The sequence below is a fragment of the Nyctereutes procyonoides genome, unplaced genomic scaffold (genome assembly GCF_905146905.1).
Source record: "Nyctereutes procyonoides isolate TBG_1078 unplaced genomic scaffold, NYPRO_anot_genome, whole genome shotgun sequence".
NCBI classification, from domain to species: domain Eukaryota; kingdom Metazoa; phylum Chordata; class Mammalia; order Carnivora; family Canidae; genus Nyctereutes; species Nyctereutes procyonoides.
The window spans coordinates 23,639,458-23,665,457 of NW_026575024.1; the positions used below are offsets into that span (position 1 = coordinate 23,639,458).

The window sequence follows — 26,000 nt, forward strand, 5'->3', positions numbered from 1 at the left end:
TCAGGTCCTAGAGATCCTAACTGGAGAAGTCCCAGGAAGGGAGGCTTCCAGTACTGACTTGTAATGTTAAGAAGTGATGGGGGAAAAAACAAAAGGTAATGGAATATGTGAGTGCTAGAAGAGACTTGGAGACCTCCAACACAGCCTTCTTACTTTACACATGAGAGGCTGAGGTCCTGAGAGGCTGACTCAAGGTTTCAGAGTTGCAAACCAGAACCATAGGTCTTGCTGGCTTGTTTCTTTCCTAGTTTTCTCTCTCCTTGTGACCAGAAATGGCTCCTTCACCTCCCAGTCACCATCTGAGAAAAAGCCTGCCTCAGGGCTGTACACTAGTTGAGGACAGGGGAATGGAGACATGGTTCCTCTAAGGTTCCAGATTGGGTCATGAGCTCTAAACCCCAAAGCACTTGGTTTATACGTTGGTTTAACCTGTGGCTTATAATTATTTATGAGTCTGCCTTCCCCACTAAACTGCGAGTTCCTCCAGGGCAGAGACCAAGTCTTACTCATTTTTGTGACCACAGTCCTGGCCTAAAGGAGGCACTAAATACATGTTGGGTAAACTGGATGGACTGGGGGGAGGGGGTGTGTGTGCTGGATAGGTTGGGGAGGGTGAGGTAGCTGGACCAATAATGTTGGGGGCTTAAGAGATCACCAGATAATTCCTCCTTCTCTCAGTTCAAAATAAATTGAGAAATAAGACATAAAAGACAGACATGAAAAAGTGGTTTTACCAGTATTTCTGACAAAGCTGATTAGAGAATGTGGCCAAATGTGCTTGTTAATGATCTAAAATGTGGGGCACCTGGGTGGCTCAGTCAGTTGAGCATCTGACTTGATTTCAGCTCAGGTCACGATCTCGGGATTGCGCGATTGAGCCCACATAAGGCTCCACACTCAGCTAGGAGTCTGCTTCTCTCCTTACTCTATCTGTCCTTCCCCTGGCTCTTGTGCATATGCGCTTTCTCTAAAATGAATAAATAAATCTTAAAAAAAAATAATCTCCTAAAATTAACCATGCTCACCTCCACCCCCAAAAAGAGCAGACCTCTCACTCCCTGGTACAGGGGCAGAACTTCATCTGGAAGTTTACCATGTAGATCAATGAAGAATATGCTACCTTTGCTACAACAGAACCAAAAAAGAGAGGGGGGTCGGTGGAAAGATTCAGCCCAGCTCCTTCTAAGCCACCAATCAGACAAGCCTCCTCCCTTGGAAAGGAAGGGTGAGTGAAGAGAAAAGAGGGGGGTGGTCTCACATTTCACCCTCAAGGAAAGTAGAGTGGGAATTCCTTTCCTGTATGGAAACATTAGTGAGGACAAATCTCCCACCATTAGATGGAATGAGGTGGATGAATGGGTAGAAGGGAGGTTGAGTGAAGGGAAAACCCATCATCACAGTGTCTGCAGTCTACACCCCAGATACACAGCCAGCTTTCCAAAATAGAATGCTCAAATTCTCATTCTTGTGGTCTGCCTGCCAGAAGGCTCACCTGTGTGTGGAGGTGAGGAGAGGCCGTTGCCTCCTATGAGCTGTAATAAGAGGCCAAATCTCAGAGCCACAGTCCACTGACACAACCGGAGGGCCATGTTCACATTCAGGGCCAGCCTTTGGTCTAGAAAGGGCCCAAGACTGACTGGGGAGAGCTTCCCTTGTTGCTGGTTCATTTGTCTTCAGTGTCACCGAGCCCCTGCCCTTTTGTGCTTGAGAAAGCTCTAGAATCCAGCATGTACTAAACTACTGTTCCTCTCAGTCAGGCACTTGCCATAGAATAGCCCATTTATTCCTTATAAAAACCTGGTGAAGGAAATGATGTTGGTCCCATTTTACAGATTAAGCCACTGTGACTTGACTGTTGAATTTACCCATTAAGTCGCAGAGCCAGTGGGACCTCCTGAAGGCCTGTGTGGGTGCTCAAGAACAGTGAACCACACCCATCTGGGTTGTTTCTAGGAGTCTAGTGCTTTGGGCCTCTCCCCCTGGGAGGTGGGGGGAGGGCTGCTTCCTAAGTTACCCTAAAACACTGCTCTAGGAATCTTGCCAACCTTGTGCTGTCGTCCGTACAACGAGAACCAGCAACTTAGCAAGGCCCTCTCCAGTGTGGCTCCAGATGGCGTTTCCACCAGTTCTTCCTCTGCGCCACAGCCCCCATCTTCCTTCGATAATCACAGCCTCAGCCCTCTAGTCCTCCCGCTGGGAATACCCTGCTTGCCATTTTGCACACCCGCAAGTCTTTCTCATCCTTTGATTGCCAGCCCTGGGAACATTCACTGCTTCTTCCAGTGTCTCTAGCTCATATGTCACTTCACCTTGATTTAAAGGATTGGGTATACCCTGGCTCTCCTACTACCCCTGGCTGCTCCTCACAGGAGTATTGTCTCCCCTGACCCAGAAGTGCCACATAAAAGGTGTGTGGCAGTGTTGGCATCAGAGCAGCCTGCAACTGAAGGGCTGCAGCTCAACCTTTGCTCCTACTGTCCCCACATGACAGTCACCTGCCCAGGTACCACTTGGCTTATAAGAGACAACAGACAGGGCTAAGTGCCCCCCCAGGATGGCAGAATGATGCCCAGCAGGCGCTGACACATCTCCTGGACATGACATCTTTATTCCTTTTAATAACACTTATTAAGGGGCCTGTGCCAACACACTGCAGTGAGGGGCTGGGCTTTGCTATCTGTATGGCTCATATCGCACTGGGTCTCCACCCCTAGGCCCAGCCCCAAGGCCAGGATACATCGGTTGTTTGTATTGGCCTTGCATTGCCCTTTACCGTTCAGCCCATAGAAGCAGCAGCCAGTCTTGCAACCTGGGGAATTTGATTTGATTTACACACTTTTGTGATCAGGACATCAGGGATACCTTAGAGCCTTTTCCACTTCAGTTCAGTCTGCCCATCCCTGCTTCCTCAGTTGATCTCCTTGTATACACACCCAGTACTGCACTCCAGAGTTAAGGTCAAAGACTTCCGAGGCTGCCCAGACACTCATGCACACAAATAGATCTGTACCCAGACATGCACACAAGTATACCTAGACACATGCATACTTTGGTAAGCATACACTGATATAGGATTATTTAGACAGCCAGGCAGACATACAAACATCACAGATAGTATGTTCATGTACATACATGCACAGGTAGTTCTGCATGGGCATGTGTAGGTACATTGAGTTGAGCCATATGAAATTACTAGTATTCAGTGTTGTTTTCTTCTAAAAATAGAATCTAGAAGTGCCTGGCTAACTCAGTTGGTAGAGCATGCGATTCCTGATCTCAGGGTTGTGAGTTCAAGTCCCACACTGGTGTAGAACTTATTTAAAAAAGGGGGCACCTGGGTAGCTCAGTTGGTTAAGTGTCTGCCCTCAGCTCAGGTCATGATCCTGGGGTCCTAGGATCAAGCCCCGCATCAGGCTCTCTGCTCAGTGAGGCGTCTGCTTGTCCCTCTCTCTTTGTCCTTTCCCCCTATGTGTGCTCTCTCTCAAATAAAATCTTAGAGAATCTGGGCAGCCCCAGTGGTGCAGCAGTTTAGCACCGCCTGCAGCCCAGGGTGTGATCCTGGAGACCCGGGATCAAGTCCCACATCAGGCTCCTTGCATGGAGCCTGCTTCTCCCTCTGCCTGTGTCTCTGCCTCTCTCTCTCTCTGTGTGTGGTTCTCATGAATAAATAAATAAATAAATAAATAAATAAATAAATAAATAAATAAATAAATAAATCTTTTAAAAAAATCTTAGAGAATCTAATACAAAGTGGGCATGGAGAGAAATATAAAAAAATCTAGAGCCAAATTTGTACACTCCTGTTTAAGCAGCATTATTCACAATAGCCAAAAAGTGGAAACAACCCAGGTGTCCATTAGTGGAAGAATGGATAAGCAATGAGGTATATACACACAATAGAATATTCAGCCTTAAAAAGGAAGGAAATTCTGACTCATGCTCCCACATGGATGAACCTGGAGGACACTGTGCTAAGTAAAATATGTTAGTCATTAAAAGATGAATACTGTTTGATTCCACTTACATGAGATGCTTAGAGTGGTCATATTTATAGAGTCAGAAAGTAGAGTGGTGGTTACAAGAGGCTGGGGGAGAGCTGTTGTTTAATTAAGGGTACAGAGTTTCGACTGAGGAAGATGAAAAAGTTCTGGAGATGGATGGTGGTGATTGTTGCACAACAATATGAATGTACTTAATTATACTGAACTGTATACTTAAAAATGGTTAAGATGGTAAACTTTATATGTATTTTGCCACAATTAAAAATGATTTTTAAAAAGATAGCCGAAAATATATATCATCAGATAGATGTGTAAATACTGAGGGATAAACAGGAACACAACAACGCAGGAAACATGCTGCCTCCCCTCCCAGGAGCACATCTCCAACCCAGATAAGGCCCTGGTTCTCCTGCTAAACAAATCTGGAGATAAGGCCCTAATGAAGGCCCTGCCTCCTTGGATATCCCCACAGCTCATTACCCTCCCACAGTCTGGGTCTGCTTATTCAACCTCCTGCCCCTCATGCAGCCTCCCCTCCCCTAGGGAAGGGCCTCTTTAGAGTACCCAGTGTTCTAATTTCTGCCCCTGCCCCTGGAATGCAATAGAATGGCCCAGCATTTCACCTTTTGGCCTTACCCTGACCCCCGGACTCCTCACTTCTAGGCTCCTCAAAGACAAAGCACCAGCCCATTCATCTTTGGTCCCAGGACCCAGCTCAACATGGGAACCCCTAAATCCCTCTGCCCCCTGCCATAAATGTGTTAGGCCCTGTGTGAAGCTCTGTGGACATAGGACCTGTGTTTGGTCTGAACATGATCACAGACCAGATAAAGCAAGTGCAATCAGTATGATACAAGGTTGTGAGACATGGTCTTTGGTCTCCTGCTCTCCAGGCCATCCTTATCAGAGCTCGTTTTTCCTTAGAAGGGGGACACCTTGAGCTGGCACTGTGCACCATTGTGACCACTTCTACCTGGCCTGCCTCCCTAACTAACTGCCATCCGCTGACCTCTCTTCTCCAGAAGAAATGCTTTTACTTATGCTACTGAGTACTTTGCAACTGTGGCCTTTCTTGGGGGCAAAGAACAGAAACCTGCCTGCTCTTTTTGCCTTCTGACCTTGCAGTGTGGCCCCTACATCCTCTGAAACCTTTCTTACTAACATTTAATACTCAGCCCCTGAGTTGGGGAGGAAGGCTGCGGTGTGGCCCACACAAGGCCAAGAGCTTCCCTGGAGTTGAAGGTGTTAGAAACATAGCTATCTGGAACAGCATTTCTCCGGGGTGGGCCTTGGCCCACTGCCCCCTGTGCACTGGGGTATGTATAAAAAGCAGGGTCCAGAAACCTACTCAGATTTCTGGATTTGAATCTCAGATACGTGGAGCCTGGAGATCTGCATTTTAACTCTTCCCGGCTATTCTCGGGGCCTAGGGTGAAAGCCACTGCTCTAGATCCTTGGAGGATGGGCTCAGAGCCAGGGTGGGGCTTGGGCAGGGAACTGTGTCACAGTTATGGAGGTAGAGAGTGGCAGAGCCACTATGGGAGCAGAGAGGCCCAGATGGGGTCAGATAGGTGATGATGTCCTTGACAGTTCTGTGTGACACTCTGTTGAGTTCTTACTTAGGGCCTGTGTGCAGGTTGTGCCAAGGTTTGTGATATCCACCATGGTTTGGGGTTATGGTTAGTCTCTGAATTAGCATTTGAATCTGCTTACATGAATTTAATCAAAATGTGTGGTCTGCATATGTCAGCCTATGCTCTATGTCTATGTGTCAACTGTCAGTATGTCAGCCTGTCTGCTTGTGTTTTCACATCTTTATCTCCCATGTCTTGAGTCATTTATCCACTCTGGTGTATATGTGTGTGCATACTTGTGTGTGTGTGTGTGTGTGTGTGTGTGCATTTGTGTCCCTGAGCAGGCCTGGGTCCCTCTGGACCATAAGCCAACCTCCATGGGGGCTCTGGAAGGTCAGGGTTTGGAGGGAACTTGTTCCAAGCCTGGTGGGGATGGGGCAGGTGATGCTGGGGTGGGGCAGGGTGGGGGGTGGGGGCAAGAGTGTGTGCTAAGGGCCTAGCACCACCATTTCCCTGGGCGGGCGAGTCTCAACAGCAGGCAGACAGGTGAGGCTGACCTGACAAGTTCTAGAGGCCAGGGGCAATGGGGCGGAGCATGGCTCTGACTTAGGGTGGCAACAGGTTGGGGGCCCTGGCACATTCAGGGCCGGTAGGCAGGCAGACGGTGGTTCTACTGGTGTCTCTCTTACTGCAGCCAACCCTATGCAGGCCATGGAGCCTGCGGGAGGGTGAGGACAGCCAGGTGGGCAGGCATGTTTGGAAGCCTAGGGCCGGGGGACTTGGGAGCCCAGGGCATGGCAGGACCCCTGAGGGGCCGGGTGGAGGAGCTAAAGAGGCCATGGTGGCGGGAGGCCTCACCATTGGTACTCCAGCACAGTGAGGCTGCTAGGCTGGCAGCTGATGCCCTCCTGGAGCGGGGCAAAGCTGCCTACTTGCAGGTCATCTCTGAGGAGCAGGAGCTGCCCTTCCTGAGTGCTCTGGATGTGGACTACATGACCAGCCATGTGCATGGGAGCCCTGAGCTCAATGAGGCCCAGGGATTGGATGCCTCAGGGCCTGACCGCCTCAGCCTGCTCTCTGAAGTCACTTCAGGCACTTACTTTCCCATGGCCTCCGACATAGAGCCCCCAGACCTGGACTTGGGCTGGCCTGAGGTTCCACAGGCCACGGGCTTCAGCCCCACCCAGGCTGTTGTCCACTTCCAGCGGGACAAGGCCAAGAACATCAAGGACCTTCTGCGTTTTCTCTTCAGCCAGGCCCGCACGGTAAGGACTTTATCTCTTCAGGCATTCATTTCACAGATGTGGAAACTGAAGCCCATGGAGGGAAGGGGAACAACCCAAGGCCATACAGCAGTTTAGGGGCAGCATTGGGAGTAGAACCTCTGCCCTGGAGGGTAGGTGTGTGTTTTATTTACCTTGGTAACCCCTTGACACTCAAGAACGTTAGTCTACAAACACCACAGAAATGCATGCAAAATTGTGCATATGGCAGGGAAGGATCTTCAGCATCTTTCTTGGGAGAGGGTTCTATGGCCTTCATCAGATTCTCAAAAAGGTTTATGATCCCAGACTAAGAACTCCAACCTTGGTGAACATTTGAGTCAGTTCCTTGACTTGCAGGGGAGGAAACTGAGGCCAGAGAGAGGCTAGAACTTGCTCAGGTATGTCCAGTCAGTAGGTGAAATAGAGCTCAGGGGGAGAGAAAAGGGGCCCTGACTCAGGGCTGGGTGCATGTTCGGCCCTGCCTCCTGGTGCATGTTCCCAGCTGCACCCCACCCCTTGCCTACTGCATCTCCAGCTGGGCCTGAAGCAGGAAAAGGGCACTGGTGCCTGGGCTCAGCATGGCATTTGAGGGCTGGGCTTTTAGTTTTGCACCAAAGGGAAGGGGAATGGAGGCTTCTGGGCTCAAGGATGGGGAGCATGGGCTCAGGAGAAAGAGACGCAGGAGAGCTGGTACAGGTGGTCAGTACCTGGGAAGTCTCCAGCCACAGACTAACACAGCTCTGTTCCTGAACCCTGATCTCTGACTCAAGAGGCAGGGTATGGATCAGATGACCCCAGGAAGGATTTGAGGTGAGTTAGACTCAGTGTCTTTGTCTGGGAGAGCAACCCAGAGGGTGCCTGCTGCAGAGATCAGGAGCCAGCATGCTGCGATCTCACGGGTACCTCCAGAGCCTCCCTGGTAAACCTGCCTGTGCCCCAGGCAGGGGAGGGCCAGGCCTGATTGGCACTGGGAATGGGGTTATTAGTGAGGTGGCTGCTGTCATCACTCCTGCCCCTTTGATGTTTCCTGCCTGACCTTGTTCCCCCTGTTCCTGGCCAGGCCTGTGCCAAGGAATAGGGCATCCTCCACTATACTATACCTGCACTTTGCCTCCTTATTCCCATCTAGTCCCCACCCCCACCCCCTGGGCCAGGAGCCATGCTTCCACTCTGGGCTGTCACTGACTCTCAGAGTGACCTTGGGAAGTGCTTCCTTTTCCTGTGAGCCAATATCCTTGTTTGTTAAGCAGGCAGGAGGAAAGGAACATTTATTGAGTGCCTGTCGTGTGTTGAGTATTTTCACATCTAATCACAGAATGAGGAAATATAGGTATCATTGTCCTCATTTAACAGATGAAGAGATTGAGGCCCGCAGAGGTAAAGCCACTCGCCCTGGGCCACATCACTAGGAAGTAGCAGAGTGCAGATTCGAACCCCATTCTGTCTGGCTCCAGAACTGGAGTGCTTTGCCTTGTACCTCTTGCCTCTCAGCCTGTATAAGGAGAGGCGGTTCTTACAACACATATATGCAATGGAAAGAAGGAGCAGTTGGGGGCTTGACGGTGGGAGGAGTTTTTCAGGGCTTCTCTGAGGCAGCCCATTATATGAGGAGACCACAAGCCCCAGCCCACAACTGAGCAGAAAACTGGGTTCCACCTGTCGTGGATGGAAGTGAGGGAGTCTGTGGGTATAAGATACCACACCAGACCTCTGCAGCTTCACAGGGAAACTGAGGCAGGTCTAGCAGAGGGTTTGAGGATCCCAATAACTGGCTTGTAGCTCCAATTCTTGAGGAAGGAACCTCTGACAGAGTAGGACTGGAGCTAGAGGGAGAGTATGAGGGCCTGTGCTGGGAATCGGGGTCTGGCTTCTGCTCTGACTCCCTTCCCACCCTGGGCCTCAGTCTATCCACAGATATCTTTGAGAAGCTCATGACAGATAAACACTCTGTCCTCAAAAATATGCACACTGAAACTTTCAAACATATTCTGGGTGTTCAAGACAGTGGAATCTCCCTGTGTCTAAATTAAGAACCCCTGAGCTAGGTTATTGCTAAAAGCCCTTCCAGTCCAGATGTTCTTATAGGCTCCAGCCTTCCGATTTTAAGCCCAGGTCTCTTTTACTGGGACCCCAGCTCCTACCCCTGGGCAATATCCCGGGCAGGGCTGAGTTTCCCCTACATCCCCCAGGTGGTAGCTGTGGTGATGGATGTATTCACTGACATGGAGCTTCTGTGTGACCTCATGGAGGCCTCGAGCCGGCGTGGTGTCCCCGTCTACCTGCTTCTGGCTCAGGAGCACCTAAGGCACTTCCTGGAGATGTGCTACAAGATGGACCTCAATGGGGGACACTTGCCGGTTAGTGAGGGATGGGGCAGTAACAAGGGAGTGGGGCAGGGATCAGGGAGGGCAGAAGAGTCAGTTAGGTGCCCAGGAAGCATTGGGGGTCGATGGGAGTGGGCAGCTGAGTTCCGTTAGCTGTTTAACAAAGTTAGAGACTGCATGGGATTTGGACATGGCTTGAGCCCCATTCTCTCAAGGTCACTACCCAACTTCCCTTTCTCCTTGGCCCAGAATATGCGTGTGCGGAGCACGTGTGGGGACACGTACTGCAGCAAGGCAGGCCGCCGCTTCACAGGGCAAGCCCTGGAGAAGTTTGTTGTCATCGACTGCGAGCAGGTGGTGGCAGGCAACTACAGGTGAGCATGTGGGACAGGGGGCTGCCACCAGCTGGTGAGGGCACCTGGGATCTGGCAGCTTGAACTTGCCTCCATCCACCCATCCCTTCCAACAGGGACTGAGCACCTGCCACATGCCAGGCACTGCAGGGCTCAAGGGATAGAGTGGGAAACAAGACAGCCCCAGGCAGGGCCCTGGAGGAGTTCTGTGGAAGGATTGCTTTAATGCCTTTGGCATAGAAAATGCCTATGGCACCTGAGAACTTGGGGGACTTCGGGGAATCTTGCCCCCGGTCCACTTTATAGATGGGCAAGTTGAAGCCCTGAGATGGGAAACCATGGACCCAAGTCCTCTGAGCTGAGCTTGGACAAGCACAGACTCTGAAGTCAGGGCTCTCCACTGCCCCCCCCCCCCCCGCCCCGCACCCCCCTCACTTGGGTCCTCATGGTGGTGGAGTTGTCTTGGTATGCTTCCGTGGTTGTGACCTCTGAATAGTCCCAGGGTCCTGCACTTTGCCTTCTGACCCTGACCCTCTGCCCCCAGCTTCACCTGGCTTTGCAGCCAGGCCCACACTAGCATGGTGCTGCAGCTAAGGGGCCGCATCGTGGAAGACTTTGACCGGGAGTTCCGCTGTCTGTATGCCGAGTCTCGGCCTGTGGAGGGCTTCTGTGGTGGTGAGGATCTTGTATCTCCTAGGGTACTGTGTCCTCCTCCAGTGGCCTTGGGATTTGGGCCCAGTGTGCCAAGCCCCCCCTCATCCTCACCCTCCAGCATCAGCCTCAGCAGCATCAAACGCTCACCTCTAATGGGCCACTCTTCTTATCTCGCTCCACCAGGTGGTAGTGGCCTCAGTGATACGGGTAGGGGGTCCTCATCCCTGAACCCTGCCCGCCTTGAGGCCAGTGGCCAGACCTCTCTGCAACGCCAGCTGTCAGACCCGAAGCATGCCTCCCTACTGGGGCCCTACAGGTCCAATCTAGGCAAGCTGGGGGCATCCCCATGGTCACAGTCCTCTCCTGCTCTCAACCACAATGGTCACAGCCCCTTGACCCTAGCAGTGGGGTCACCTCTGCTTGCTCGCCAACGCCCTCTCCTCCCCTTCCCCCAGGGTGTTGCCACCCTGTCCCGGGTCCCAGAGAATGGGCTCCTGGGAAGCCAGGAGTCTAACCCGCAACGAGGTCGCTGGGTACCTAGCACAACCCTGGAGACAGTGCAGGAGAAGAAGGTGTCTCTGAGTCAGAGCCATAGCCAATTGGATCTCCTTGTCCCTTTCCCCAGAGCCAGAGAAGCTGGAGACCCTGATTCTGGGGTTAACCCCAACTCAGACTCCCTCTGGCCTAGAGAGCAGGCCCCAGAGGACAGGAGGTTGTCCCCAAACCAGAGACACAACCAGCTGGATCTCCTGCCCCAGTCCCAGGGTGCTGGGAGTATCCCTGAGTCAGGTTCCCCCAGACCTGGCAATCAAACTCCAGAGGATAAGAGGCTGTCCTCAAATCACGGTCATGGCCAAATGGACCTCCTGGTACAGTACCCCAAGGCTGGGGGTTCCAGAGCATCCCCTGGAGCCAACTCCTCAGCTAGGGCTGGCAAGCAGGGTCAAGATGAGCAACGACGGACCCTGGGCCACAGCCAGCTGGACCTCATCACAAAGTTTGGCCCATTCCGAGGTGAGGGGCCTGGGCCCAGTGGTCTCCCCATACCAAGTCCTGCTCGAAAGGCTGGAGTAGGCTCTGGGGATGAGAAGCGGCTGACCTTGGGCCACAGCAAGCTGGACCTCATCACCAAGTATCATCAGTTGCAGGGCACTAGGCAAAGACCTGAGCCTGGCCTCCCTGAGGGCCCCACAGGTGGACATCACAATGGCAGTAACAATGGCCCATTTGGGGATGAGAAGCGGCTGACCCTGGGCCACAGCAAACTGGACCTCATCACTAAGTACAACAAATCCAAGTTCAAGCTGCTCCGAAGCCGCTTTGAGTCCTAGTCCTGCTCCCAGCAGGGACATATCCTTCTTCCATCTACTTGGACTCTAGGTTTACTGAGGTTCCAGACTCTAGGGTGTTCAAACAGGGGCTGCATAGGGAGCATTTAGTGTCTAGAAGCCCATATTAGACATTCATGGGGCTCAGGAGTCTTGCTTATGAACACACCTGCACACACACACACACACACACACACACAGATGGAACCCACAGTATTTGCCATTTGCCAATGTGCTGGGCACTTCACACTGGCTGATTCTCATCCTTCATCCTCACAACATCTTACAAGATAGACCTCTATTAGGTAGACATTTCTAAGGTCACAGGTATTATATTTTCTATTTTATAAATGTGGAAGCTGAGGCCCAGAGAGTTTGATGACTTGCTTGGGATCAAATCCAAGTCAATGGCAGAGCCAGGGCCCAAACCCATGTCTTTGACTCTTAAGATTGTGTTTTTGCACACCATTATCAACAGTTCACATGTCCCCATGTACACAAAATACACCACAGAGATGCCCCAAATGCCTACACAATACACTGACAGGGTTCACACTCACAGACACACACTAAGTACACAAAAGTCCGTGTGATAAACCCAAACACTCAGAATTCTAGTTATACTCAATAAATGTTATATGACTAAATGAATGGCTACACAACATATATGCATTCAGTGCACACTGTAGACCCCTCAGGATACGCAAACAATAAATATGTATATAACCACACACATACACACAGAGGCATGCACACACCAACCAGTGTCTTCTTTGATGTTAGCTGTGTACCTGGCCCTGTACTGAGCACACCACAGGACTGATAAGTGAATCAGGCGCAGTCCCTGGGAGACAAGGATTAAAAGCATAAACCATTGGCAGTCAAGATAGAACTGTATCTAAATAGAGGCTAATAGCGACAGGGTGGTAGAGAAGGGCAGAGAGTGGTGGTGGTGGTGGAGTGGTGAGCAGTTTCAAAGTGGTGAGCAGCTTTTGAGGCAGGCCTTGAAGGATGGGGAGGATTGGACAGATGGAGAAGAGGAATTCCTGGCATATGGAAGCAGATGAAAAGAGGCCAGGGAGAGGACTGGAGGAGGGGATCTGAGATGAACTGGGGATGATGTAGAGCGCATGGATACTCAGACTCTGACACGTGCACATGCATGCGTGCACACGCACACACACTCATCATCATTTTGCTGAGTGTCCCTAGAAGCACAGGCTCTGACAGGTTGTATGTTCTTTTCCTGAGCTCATCACCTGCCTGGGACAATCTACACGGTACAAATCAATAAAGGCAGACATGCTGTGACCTAGCAGCAGCCTGGTGTGTGCTGAAAAAGGTGGAGTTTTGAAGCTGCATGTTGAGGGCGGGGTAAAGGCACCATTTGGTCCAATTATGGAGGGCTCCCTGAGGGAGAGTGGATGGCTGCGGAAGGGCTAGGGGAAGGACAAGGGCTCCAGGACCCCTCTATCTTCATTGTGACTTTTTAAAAAAGTTTTTTAAAATTTATTTATTATTGAGAGACACACACACACACACACACACAGACAGAGACACAGGCAGAGGGAGAAGCAGGCTCCATGCAGGGACTCGATCCGGTGTCTCTGGGATCACACCCCGGGCTGAAGGCGGCGCTAAACCGCTAAGCCACAGGGGCTGCCCCATTGTGACTTTCTAAGAGGCCCTGGGGCATTTTGTGGATACAAAATGTAGATCAAGTTCATCTCATCGATGAGAGCAGGTCCCTTGACTGCCACCATTTATCTTGGGGGCAGAAAGTGCTGCATGTGATCAAGCACATGCAAGGGGCAACACACCATTGTCCATCTGGCCTCTCCCTAAGACCCGGTTTCATCCGTCCTCCCCTCTCTTCAATACCTTCTTCAGCCTGGTTTCTTCTACTTCAAGGGCCACGCCTCCTTCTCCAGCCTTTGTCCTGGTCTCATTTCTCCCCACTAGACACCTCCACGGGTGACCTCATCCACCCCAGGCTTCGGCCCCAAATATCAGCCCTTTACTGTCCCCTGGGCTCTAGATCTGGCCTCGACGTCTGTCTCGCACCTCACACTAGGCACGTCACCGTCCTCACCCCTGCCCTTCCTCTTAGCCTTTACTTCAACAGATACCTCCATCATCCACTCGTCAGGTATCTGCCAGACATCCCTGGCTCCTCCTCTCTTACGCCTCGCATCCGACCAGCCACAGGTCTCGGTCAGTTGTGTCTCCGAAAAAGCTCCCGAATGAATGAACGAATGAACCGAGGGATGGATGAATGAAGAGCGTGCTTGGGGCGGGGCCAAGGTGGGGTCCCGACCGGACCACTCGAGACCTTCGAGTCCTCCTAGGGGGTGGGGCTACGGTGGCCGCCTGCGTGGCCGGGTGCGCCGAGCTCTCCCGGAAGTCTCCCTGGGCGGAGGCGGAAACGGAAGCCTGCTCAGGCCCGAGCCGAAGCTGTAGCCGCGTGCGGGGGCTGCGGTCGACTGGCGAGCCGGTGTGGAGGGACGCCGGAAGGGACGGGCCCCGGCTCCCCGCGTCGCGAGTGGTAGGGGCCGGAGGATTCGGGGCTACAGAGCCCAGAAGGGCCCAGTGGGCGGGACCCGAGGTTTGAGGGGCCCAGAGGGGCGTGGTCGCAGCGGGGCCGAAGGGGCCGAGGCCGGGGAACCCGGATCCGGGGCGGGGAGAGGATCCGCGGGCCCTGAACTCCCGGTCCCGCAGCCCCTTAGGCCTCATGGCGGTCCGAGCGTCTTTCGAGAACAACTGTGAAATCGGCTGCTTTGCCAAACTCACCAACACCTACTGCCTAGTGGCCATCGGAGGGTCAGAGAACTTCTACAGGTGCGACGGGAGCGCCGGGACCCGCGGGCCAGCGGGGTGGCTGGATGGGAGGGAGGTTGCTGGGAGTCGGGGGCTCTGGCAGAGTGCGGGCTCACGCCCCCCAGCCCCGTGACCGCTGAGTCCATGTCCCTACAGTGTGTTCGAGGGTGAGCTCGCCGATACCATCCCCGTGGTGCACGCGTCCATTGCCGGCTGCCGCATCATCGGGCGCATGTGTGTGGGTAAGACGAGTGGAGCCCACGAGGGTCTTTATTGTAGCCTCGGAGGGGACCCCGAGTGACCCTTTGATTTCCAGGTTTTCATTCACTATCTCCAGAGACTAGAGAATCCCCCAGACCTGGGCCAGACGCAGTTTAAGTGCTAGCAGATGAGGGACCATCACTGGAGATGGCTTCTGGATCATAGAATAACAACATTAAGTGCTTTCACTCTTACACTTGATTTCTCTCCTTCTTCACGAAGACCCTGGCAGGTAGGCATTATTGCCTAATCTGACTAATGATGAAGCTAAGATTCAAAGAACCCAAGTGACTCACCAGGTTCCACACCTAGTTTGAGGGAACACTGAAATGTCATTTCTCCCTTGCCATTGACTCTGGGCAAGTTGCTTCCTCTTTCTGAGGATCCAGTTCTGCAACTACAAAATGACAAGCTAAAATTCTGGGTCATCCTAGAATTTCAGCTATCCATTTAAATCTTAAATTCTCATTACCATTTCTCTGTGTGGCATCCCTATCCTATTCCCCACCGTCTCATCACTGTTGACTCTGGCCATTGGTCCTTTCTTTGAGCTGGATCAGTCTCACTGTCACTCCTTATTTCCTTATTGTCACCTGTCACTCCTTCTGGCTAGTTCTGCTCATTGTGGGGTCATATAAGAGTTTGTTTTTATTTTTATCAAAGCCTGATGACCTTTGCCTCTGAGTAACACTCTGGTCCCTTATCATGACCTTTGGACTTTCTGCTTGGTGGTTTTTTTTGTTTTTTGTTTTTTGTTTTTTTTATGATGTGTGTAACTGAGAGTTCAAAAGTTCAGAGTTATGTTCTTGCAGAGGTAGGCAAAGGTTTAGTTATTGTCACAATATAACTGTAGTTCTTTCTTTTTTTTTTTTTTTTAAGATTTCATTTGAGAGAAAGAGCACAGGAGTGCGGAGGGTCAGAAGGAGAAGCAGACTCCTTGCTGAGCCAGGAGCCCAATGTGGGGCTCCATCCCAGGATTCCAAGATCATGACCCAAGCCAAAGGCATTTGCCTAACTTCCTGAGCCACCCAGGCACCCCTGTTGTTCATTCCTTCTTCTTCTTCTTGTTCATTCTTCTTCTTGTTCATTCTTCTTCTTTCTTCTTCTTCTTCTTTCTTCTTCTTCTTCTTTTTTTTTTTATAAATTCCTGAGAGAGAGAGAGGCAGAGACAAAGGCAGAGGGAGAAGCAGGCTCCTTGCAGTGAGCCCGACACGGGACTCGATCCCGGGTCTCCAGGATCGGGCCCTGGGCCGAAGGCAGTGCTAAATCACTGAGCCACCTGGGCTGCCCAGTTTGTTCATTCTTACTGCACTTTGTAGAAGTATACCACAGTTATTCATCCATTGTGTTGACAGTTGGCATTTGGGTAGTTTTCAGTTCTATCCTGAATAGTGTTGCCATATCTTTCAGTGACATATGGACATGTTTCCATTGGATATATAATACCTAGGAGAGGAATGGTTTGGTCACAGGGTATGTGAATATTCTGTATGGTAGGTGATATCAGATAATTATCTGAAGTGGTCGACCAATTTATACTCCTGTTGGTTGTTTGTATAGTTTTACCAACACTCAGTATTGGCATTCTTTTTAAAATTTTAGCCATTCTGGGAGGTGTGTAGTGTTACTTGAATTTTTTTTTTTTTTAAGATTTTATTTGTTTATTCATGAGAGATACAGAGAGAGAGGCAGAGACATAGGCAGATGGAGAAGCAGGCTCCCTCCGGGAAGCCTGATACAGACTCGATCCCGGGACCCTGGGATCACACCCTGAGCTAAAGGCAGACGCTCAACCACTGAGCCACCCAGGTGTCCCTCAGTTTTTAAGTAGCAAAGTATACAACCAATGCCAAGAATTTTTCTTGCTGGTCCTCGTTCCCCCTGGTTGATGATGGCAAAGTGGGTGGGGTATGGTGGGATAGATTCTTGGGCTATCTCTGGCCTGCCCAGTGAAACTCCTGGTCCCCCTGGGTGTTGCATGGATCAATAGGTTGGTGGGCCGGGGTCTGGGCCTAAAGCTCCTGGGAAAGCTAACTGGGCTGGATTGTATCTTCAGCCCCCAGAGTTCAGCAGGCATCATGTATATTTGTGGTCCATCCTTGCCCCACCCCTAATTTGGATCTCTGTAGGGAATAGACATGGCCTTCTGGTGCCCAACAATACCACCGACCAGGAACTGCAGCACATTCGCAACTGCCTCCCAGACTCAGTGCAGATCCGGCGGGTGGAGGAGCGGCTCTCAGCCCTAGGCAATGTTACCACGTGCAACGACTATGTGGCCTTGGTCCACCCAGACCTGGACAGGGTAAGGTAGCCCGATTTGGCCCAGGATTCAGAGGTCCAGCCTAGTCAATGGTTAGTCACTGTTCTTGCCTATCAGGCAGGACTTAGGGGTGTCTCTTGTGGTTTGTCTTTATACTTGGGCTCTCGCATTTCAGGCACTCATTGGATAGTGATGATAGAGGCCTTCCATGGTGTGGTCAGTGCCAGAAAGAAGCTGAGGAGGGTATTAATCCTTCAGAATCAGGAAGATGGACCCATCCTGTCCTGCAACCAATGCCAGAGAGATAATTGACAGTTGAACTCTTGAGTGTGGGTTGAAGGGAAGAGAGTGATGTAGAGACCAGCCCCTGTGTACTCAGGGCATGCACAGATATTAGGGGGCTCTGTAGCTGGTCTCTACTCTGCTCCAAGCTATATTCCCTCCTTTTTCTGTGAGAAGCTTCCATATGCAGCTACATAGCAGAGGAGTGAGGGGCTTAGGAAGCCAGGCCATGGGTGCTTCTGGGCATGGAGGGCCCTGGTTCCTTGACCTGCAAGTTCTGGGTCCTGAGTACCGTGCCTTTGGCTAACAGGAAACAGAAGAAATCCTGGCTGACGTGCTCAAGGTGGAAGTCTTTAGACAGACCGTGGCTGACCAGGTGCTAGTAGGCAGCTACTCTGTGTTCAGCAATCAGGGAGGGCTGGTACATCCCAAGACTTCAATTGAAGACCAAGACGAGCTGTCCTCTCTTCTTCAGGTTCCCCTTGTGGTAAGCATTCCTTTCTCTGACCTCTGTCTCCTGTTGAGATAGCTCCTTTGCCCAAGTGTTAAGGATCTGAGTTATTACCTGTCACAATTTGCAGTTGGGGCTGCAGGTCAGGGAGCAGGTTTTGGGGAGAGTCCTTGTGAGAGAGTGGCAGGACATTGGTTTTTGGTGCCATGATCCACACCGAGCCATCCCTTGGCAGGCAGGCACTGTGAACCGAGGCAGCGAGGTGATTGCCGCTGGGATGGTGGTGAATGACTGGTGTGCCTTCTGTGGCCTGGACACAACCAGCACAGAGCTGTCAGTGGTGGAGAGTGTCTTCAAGCTGAACGAAGCCCAGCCAAGCACCATCGCTACCAGCATGCGGGATTCCCTCATTGACAGGTGTGTGGACCTCTCTTCTGCTTTTTGAGGGTAGGGGAAGGAGATGCCACCCGGAATGGGAGCCACAGTGCATTCATACTGGTAGGTTTTCCTCCTATGGGAGGGCCCACCCGCACACTGCTGAGCAGTCACGGGGTACGGTCAGCAAGCACCGCCAGAAAATCTGGTCATCCCTAGCTTTGAAGATTCAGCTTAATGTCCCCTCTCTGGGCAGAGCTTCCCTTTGGGCCATCTTATTTTCTCACCACATTGTTTTGTAGTTTGTGTCTACTTGTGTGTCTTGTCCCCAGCCGGCAGCCCAGAGCCTGTGACAGAAAGGGGCTGTTTACAGAGGGAAGGAGGGGACCCCGAGGGACTTGTTGGGGGTGGGGATTGCATCAAAATCACAATCATCTGGATTTTTGTGGATTAAAGAAAAGTGGGTTCTTCAGCCCTAACTCTGGAGAGTCAGGTGTGAGGCTCTGGAATCTCTTTCTCCTTTGGAGGAGCAGCAGGTGTGGATATTCACCCTTCCCATTGAAGATTCTATTCTTGTCAAGGCATGCCACACCCGAGGATCAAGGGAGTCTTTATGAGGATAGAAACCCCATAGTAGAGCAAGTACCCAGTAACAGACCCTGTACTTAACACGGGCAAAATTACTGTTTTTCATTCATTTATTTACCTAATGTGCACTGAGCCCTGTTCCCTAAGTAGCTCAGGAAGCTCCAGTGAGACACTCTGGTATCCTGGAAGGTTTTGTGGAGGACAGATCATTTAGTCTGGGCCTTGGGGGAATGAGTAAGTATTTGAATATGCAGAGATGCAGTGGGGAGGCCCTTCAGACAGACCCTGAGATGGGAAAGTCTAGGGAGTTTGAAGGGGAAATGTTGTACTGTTGTAGTGGCAAAGACCCTGAATGCCCACATCAAGAAGTTTTGACTGTAGGGCTCTGATTTTGACCTTTAGACTGTGTTGCAATACTTGTTAATGTAGATTCCTGGCATCTCTCCTCACTTAGTGATTGCCTAGGTCTGGAGTGAGACCCAGCCATGTGTGGTTTATTTTAATAAGTTTCTCTGGGTGATTCTGATGGGGAATCAGAATTGGGAGAGCAGTTGAAAGGGTCTGAATAGGAAAGCGGTACCAGTAGTTTTTTCATTTGTTCAGTAACTTTGTTTTGAACATCTATACCAGGCATGATGTTATGATAAGTAAAATATACCCTCCCTGTCCTTGTGGAATATAGCTTGCAATGAAGACAGTTTGTACACAGTCATTTAATTAAATAACAAACAAAAAACAAAAAACCTCTTAGCAGGCTAAGAACAGAAAAATTTCTGCAACATATTTGGTACCTCCTAAAAAACTATAGCAAATGTCATATTTAATGGTGAAGCTTCAGAAACTGCTCTTAAAGTCAGGCAGAACTGCCCACAGTCCCTAGCACAGGTCAGCATTCTGGTGTCCTAGCTCATGCAGTTAGATAAGGTAAAGAACTGCGTACTGGAAAAGAAGAGCCAAAACTCACTGGCCTCCTTTGGTTTTGAACCCATTGATTTGAGAGCTCACAATGACTGGGTCGGATAGGTGATTAGAAATACATACTCTTTTATAATTGTACACATAATTACTGCCTCCAGGAAGAATGTCCTGGTCCCATTCCTGCCACTGGGGGATTTGTGATCTGGGCATGTCCCTTCTTTTTGAATCCCCTTACTGCCTTCTCTGATGTTTGTTGGACTTGACCTGAGGTTCTGGTTTATGATCAGTAAGTTTGATTAAATTACTGAATTGAGTGGGGAAGGAGTTACTTTTAGTTTTTAAGTACTGAGAGCTCTACACTGGATTGTAACTCAAGGAAGCAGCGTAATCTGGGGCTCTGAGTGTGGCTCTTTGGGGCTGAGCTGGAACAAAGGGGTAAGGGTGGAGGCAAGCATCTTAAGAATAAAGGGTGAGGTGTGCTCTGAGAAGCACCAACTGACAATGTTCCTTCTTCTCTCTAGCCTCACCTGAGTCACCTTCCATGCTGTTCTGTGGGCTCCTGGCGCTGGACTTGGAATCCCTCTGTGCCCCACCCAATCTGTTTTGGATGCTGGCAGGGAGTTGGCAGAGAGCTCACTGTGACTGAGTGGCTGGATGCCAGCTCTTCACCTGTGCCCATCTCCTGAACCTACAGTCACTGTAAAAATCTGCCATATTGTGCTGTCAGGCCTTAAAGGCTCCTGACTGCTCTGTTTCCTGCACTACCCCCATTAAAGGGCAGCTGCCTCTGGCTATTCTTGAATGTGTTGTTTGGTCAACCCTCCTTCCCTAGCATTGTTCTGGGGAAAAGTAGGTAGGATGCACACACACCCTTCAGTTTCAGTCGCCCACCCTCCTTCCCCCATGATCAGGACGGGTGGCTCCCTCCCAGGGCAAGAAGAAGCACTCTCCACTGGAGTTCTCTCATTTTCCACAGAACTTCAACCTCATACTTCTGGGCTTCAAGGGATGGGGATCTGTTCCAGCTCTCCTCTGGGCGGTATGAGGAACTGTAGGGAGTCTGGGGCACCTGGCTACACGGCAGTCTTGTCTTCTTGGGCCGAGATGGACGGAGGTTGCCGATCTGGCCGCCCAGTGCCCTGGACGTCCTCTGAACAACTTACTTCAGTACCCCAGTGGGTCGAGCCGGAAGCGCCCGTTGAGTCATTTGTGTCTGGGGCGGGGCCCCCGGGACAGAGGAGCAGTGTTGGCGGCTTGCTGGTGGGCGGGGCCAGTGCGTGGTGAGGTCACACATCCGGCGTTCCCGGCGTCGGCGGCGGGTTAGCGCAGCGCGGACGCCGGGCGCGGCGCTGGGATACCTGGAGACCCGCAGCTCGGGCGACGCTGGGGCGACGCGAGGTGAGGGACCGGACGGGCTGGGGCGGGGCGGATGGGTGGTGTGCGGCTGACCTGCACCTGACGACCTCTCTTTACAGACCATGGGCGCTCGGCTGAGCGGCGGCCTGGGCGCCCCGGAGCCGGTGCAACCCCAGCCCGAGCCACAGCCCCAGCCCCAGCCCCAGCCCCAGCCCCAGCCCGGGGCGCCCGAGGCTCCTGAGCGGCCTCAGCCTGAGCCCGGTCCCTGGGGGCCGCTGGACGATGTGCGCTTCCTCATCGCCTGCACCTCCTGGTATTGACAAGCCGCCCTCCGCAATTCCTGCCTGCTGTCAACTGTCGTTCTGTCCGCCTCACCTGGCTCAACTCTGTGTCTCTTTCCACCCCCGGCGCCCAGGAGACCCTCGGAGAGTCGAGGAGGTCACGGAGAACCATAGGCCACTGGCTCGCCTCTAGCTCCCCCCAAATTTGTTCACTTCCCGGCCTGCACCCAAACCTTCGTGTTCAGCCCCACTCCGCAGCTTCTTCAGCGGTCTGGGTCCTGGGGCAGCCCTCCCTGGCCCTGGCTTCCAGAACCAGGCCAGGACTCCTGGTAAGACCTCAAGACTGCTCACCTGACCTCCTCTGGTCTGTCCCTTATTGCTGAGAATGAAGCTTTTGCTTTTGTCTTTAATTATGGCACCATGTGCCTTGGCTTCAGAGAACACCTAGTTACAGTGACCCTCCCCATACTCCTCCTAGGAGACGTTGCTCTGTCATCCTGGATCCCAGGGAGGCATTATCACACTGTGTTCTAGGAACCCCAGTAACTCTGGGGTCAGCCTTTTGGAGAGAGGAAATATCTGATCACTGGCCTGGCAGATGAGAAGTGTGGGACAGAGTGTGTCCCAAAGCACCCTGTTCCCCTTTTCCCAGAAGCTTCTTAAGGCCACTCCCAGAACCTGATCCTTGTTTTCACATCCCAGAGAAACAACACACTCTGTATTTTTGTTTTATTTAGAAATGATTTAAAAAACATTATACAAAGGCTGATCAGTTTAAAATGTGACTGACACTGAAATGCTGTGATGTTCCCCAGGCCGAGGGGAAGCTGGACTCTGGGGTCCCCAGTGCTGTGCCCCTCTGTCTGTCTGCCCTGTCCTGGGGTGATGGACAAACAGATGACCACAAGACAGGAGAATCCGAGATTGGAAACCTCCAGGCTGAGCCCTCTCCGGGCCTGGCCCTGCATCCCTCACATCTGCAGCCTGCGCTGCCTGCCTCCATCTCCTGCTCTTTCTCAGCTGGCCTTGGTAGTACCAGGAGCCAGTGGGGAGCCTGGGGAGCCTAGAGCTTTCGAGAAGTGAGAGCACCAACCTGAGGAGTGGAGAGGGACTTAAAAGGGGAGAAGGGAGGCCAGGAAGAGATGGATAAAAGAGACCCTTCTGATCTCATCTTGGACCCTAGAGGCGTCCATAGGTGGGGACCCAAGGCCCAACCAGCCCACCTGATGGCCTGGGCGAGAAATAACCTCTCTGTGCTTTATTTGAGGGCACGGTGAGAGTTACCCTAGGCTTCCCAGGGCCTGCACGAGTTTCATGTGAGTGGACAGGTATGAGCTAATAAAGTGCTTTGCAAAGTATAAAACACTATACAAACCTATGAATCACTAATATCTCTGCAGTTGTTCCCCACCCGCCCCAGGGAGCCCGCCCTTGGCCAAAATGAGAAAAAACAGAAAGATGATGACGGAACACAGTGGACCCACAGAGGTGCCTCTGGGACAAGAGAGATTTTGCTCAAGACAGCTCCCAGGGCAACAGTAGTCCCTGTCTGCTACAGGTTAAGCCAACCCAAAACCCAGAGGCCACAGGGAAGGAGCATGGTTCATGCAGGCTCAGAGGGCCAGGATGGCATCTGAGGCTCCGCCAGCACCCTGAGGACTGATTCCTCCTTTTGGCTTTGGCAGAGGGCCAGGGGGCACCACTGAACCCATTGGTCTTGCCTAGGGCTTTTCAGAGGCAAAAGGGCTGCCTCCACCAGGTTGGAGAGAGGCAAGCTGAGCCCTAGGAATTTCTGCCAGAGACCGTGAAGGGTGGGCCCCAAGCACTGGGACTGCTACCAGTTGGGGTGCCCTTTGCAAAGAGCAGTGCAGGATGGGCCCAGTGAGCTAGGTCAAGCAAGGGCCAAGCTTGTATAAACACTGCTTCCAGGCTGAGATATTGAGTTGGCCTCAGGGTACCTGGGAGTTTGGGCTCTGAACACTTGAGAAGGCTGCCCTGGGCCCATTACCCCAAAGCCATGAGAATGTTGGCCTGGAGCCATTTCTGCCTAACCTACCTAGTCAGGTTGAACCCAGGCCATAAGCAACAGAGCTGGGGACTGGGGGAGTGGGGAGAGGGACAGGGGAGTGGAGGATGGTCACAACTCAAATCAGCCTCCAGAAATGGGGTCAGCTCTTGCCCCAGCCCTTCAGCCTCATGAGCAGAATCCAGCTCCTGGGGTGTCTGGGCACTAGAGTGGCCTTAGCAGCACCTTGGTCCTTATCTCCTGGGGGAGGGCCAGCCATGCTGGCCTCATCACCAAGATAGTCACCTCTAATTCACCTAATGCCTCAAGCAGCCTTTGCAGAATGGGACTTTTAAAACAGTAGTGACAGGACATTTAAATATTCACGATGTGACAGCTGGGTCCTTGTCAGACCCAGCTGGGCCACAGCACTGCCTGCAACATGTGACCCTAAATCCTAGGTCTCAGAGGAGACCCTGATGTGTGGAGCAGGTTTCCTGAGGGATCTGCTGAATGCCAGCAGGGGAAACCCAGGCTTCTTGCCCACCATGTTGGCAGCAGGAGTCTTATAGCCTTGGAGGACAGTGGGGTGGGGGTGGGGGGACATCTGACCAGCAGGTGTTGGCAAAAGGGGACCAGGATTGGTGGCATCTCCCAGATGGAGCTGAGAGTGCTAGTGCTGGCTTCCACAGAAGGTGCTGGGACCAGCCAGGAACGGAGCCGTGGTGCCTCATTGATATACCACAGGATTCAGTGACCACAGGGCCTCCTCCTGGCATGGTCCCTGCCTCCTGATGGGGCCTGGCCTATTCCCTCGGGTAGGGAGCAGTTTACCCAGGACAGAAGGCTGGCAGCTGGGTGCCAGACACCCACCCTGGGGCACAGCCACCATCACTCCCTGCCCCATGCTCAGCCTAGGCCAACGTACCTACCACTTCAGCTGCATGACCCCTGGCCTAGGGCCCTGCTGGCCCAGGTGGGCAGTGGCCAGAGATGCGCCTCAGACCCTGATGAGGAAGGGTCTGGCTGGCCAGACCGAGTGGACAGAGAGGGCTCTGGGCTGCTCACACCCACTCCTGGACTGGCCGCTTATAGTAGGTGACAGGCTGAGGGCCTGCCTTGTTCTTGAACTGGAAAATGGTGTAGACCAGCACCAGGATGCAGAGGGACAGGATGCAGGGGATGACCACGGCCACGGCATTCACAGAGCCTGGTACGTCGTTGATGGTCACCATGATGTCCACATCGTCCTGGGGCAGCCGCCGCTCCTTCCGCCGCTCCACCTCCTTCTGGTTGCAGCCCATCCAATCACGAAGGATGTTGCGTGGGTAACCAGGCTCCACACTCAGTTTCTGGTTGTCAAACTTCCAGTAGTCCCGGCCCTTGTAGAAGTAGGTGTAATCTGCAGAAACATGGCCAGCATCACCACTCCCAGACCCTTCCCTGCACCTGCTCTGACCCATTGTGAGAGGGCTTAGGGTGCTATAGCAGCATGGAAGAAGGGCATCTCTCCTGCCCTGGAGTCACAAGAGGAACTCTGAAGGAAGGTGGCCATATCAAGGGGTGGGAGCAACATGTCGGAAGGCTTGAAGTTGGGAGGAGGACAGTGCTTGGCACACTCTACAAAAGTGTGGCAGGGTCACAGAGTTGCAGAGAGGTGTGCCCAGGACCTGGAGCAGTCTAGCCTGTCATCTCAAAGGTGCTAAGAGGCCACTGAGGGCTTTATGTAGAATTGATAAGTCCCAATTTGTGCCTCCCTGCCATAGCTTGGGATCACACTGTGCCTATACCATCCCCCACTGCTGCCCACACATGCAGGGGTGAGAGCAACTCCCAAACTATGGCTTGGACAGCACTGCCTTCATAGCTCTAGGGCCTCAGTCCAGCTTCTGCTTGAGGCAAGGGAGGCAGGGAGCAAGGTTTCTCCTTTTGCTGACAGCGGACACCACCTTGTCACAGTTATCATGGATTTTCTTTGGTTTGTCACACATTACAACACAGATGCAGGGTGTCTGGGACCCTGCTGGGGAAGGGCCTAGAAAGAAAAGAGGTGGAGGGGCTGGGCAGGCTCCCAGCAACAGCCTTCAGGGCCCAGCCAGTCTACAGATAGCAAAGCAACTCACTCAGACTCTCCTATTGGACAGCTCCCCACCCTGGGACTTTGATTGGCCAAAGTCCTTGATGTCACCTGTCTCTGAGGCTCCCAGAAAGTGAGAACACATGTGTAAAGCGTCAGGTACACAGAAGACCCACCAAGTAGCAGCTCTGCCCCTGAGACTTCTGGCTTTCCTACCAGTGACATCTCCTTGGAAAGCCCTTCCCAACAATGCTCTCTAACACACCCTCTCACCATCCCACCCCAACAAGCACTCCCTTCCCTTAGAGCGTTTGTTGCCACCTTAGTTGTTTTCTGCCTCTAGACTAGGAGCCAGGGATGCAATGCAAGTGTTGTTTTCTGCTCCTTCCCCAGCTCTCCCACACAAGCCTGCTCTCAGTAATTACTGTGCAGTGAGTGAATGACTCCTGTTGTTCTACATAAAATAAAACACACCAACAAGATGATGTCAATGATAATAGCAGCTAAAACTCATGTGGCAGGGACCATGTACTAGGTGTTTGTCTAAGTGCTCTACTTAATTTATCTTATTTAATTCTTATAAATGCTGTCGAGATAGGTACTATTATTACCCCCCATCTGATAGATGAGGATGCTGGGAAAATTTTGGGCTGGTTTGCACCAAACTCCTAGTGAGTGGTGGAGGCGGGACGTGAAACCAGCCAGGCTCCAGAGTCTGTGCTTTTGACCAGATCAGGGGAAATGTATTTAACAAACATTCATGAACTCCCACTCTGCACCTGGCAACACCCAGCCCCTCTTCTGGCGAAGCTTGTAGTCTGGTGGGA

At 52.1% G+C, this 26,000-nt stretch overlaps 4 protein-coding genes across 5 annotated transcripts in view; 3 read left to right on the forward strand and 1 right to left on the reverse strand.

Moving 5' to 3' along the window:
• The first annotated feature begins 6,103 nt into the window (after positions 1-6,103).
• Positions 6,104-12,814, forward strand: FAM83C (family with sequence similarity 83 member C). 2 transcript variants are annotated; one of them, XM_055345555.1, is made up of 5 exons: positions 6,104-6,840; positions 9,030-9,197; positions 9,414-9,538; positions 10,062-10,192; positions 10,355-12,814. In XM_055345555.1, exons 1-5 carry the CDS (start codon positions 6,328-6,330, stop codon positions 11,500-11,502), a joined length of 2,085 nt encoding a protein of 694 aa, XP_055201530.1. In that variant the 5' UTR covers positions 6,104-6,327; the 3' UTR covers positions 11,503-12,814. The 2 variants fall into 2 exon arrangements, with proteins under 2 accessions (XP_055201530.1, XP_055201520.1); XM_055345545.1 differs by having other exon boundaries at positions 10,062-12,814.
• A 1,087-nt stretch (positions 12,815-13,901) lies between these two features.
• On the forward strand, positions 13,902-20,256 carry EIF6 (eukaryotic translation initiation factor 6). The gene is made up of 7 exons (XM_055345566.1): positions 13,902-14,044; positions 14,218-14,337; positions 14,473-14,558; positions 16,707-16,882; positions 17,433-17,609; positions 17,809-17,990; positions 19,976-20,256. The coding sequence occupies exons 2-7, from the start codon at positions 14,231-14,233 to the stop codon at positions 19,983-19,985; spliced, it is 738 nt and encodes a 245-aa protein (XP_055201541.1). The 5' UTR covers positions 13,902-14,044; positions 14,218-14,230; the 3' UTR covers positions 19,986-20,256.
• Positions 20,257-20,362: 106 nt separating this feature from the next.
• On the forward strand, positions 20,363-22,478 carry MMP24OS (MMP24 opposite strand). Its single transcript, XM_055345574.1, has 2 exons — positions 20,363-20,852; positions 20,930-22,478. The coding sequence occupies exon 2, from the start codon at positions 20,933-20,935 to the stop codon at positions 21,128-21,130; it is 198 nt and encodes a 65-aa protein (XP_055201549.1). The 5' UTR covers positions 20,363-20,852; positions 20,930-20,932; the 3' UTR covers positions 21,131-22,478.
• MMP24 (matrix metallopeptidase 24) overlaps positions 21,804-26,000 on the reverse strand; it is a 46,529-nt gene continuing 42,332 nt past the window's right edge. The window contains exon 10 of the mRNA XM_055344448.1: positions 21,804-24,498. Coding sequence (XP_055200423.1) covers positions 24,161-24,498 — 338 coding nt within the window. The 3' untranslated portion in view covers positions 21,804-24,160. The remainder of the gene's footprint in view (positions 24,499-26,000) is intronic.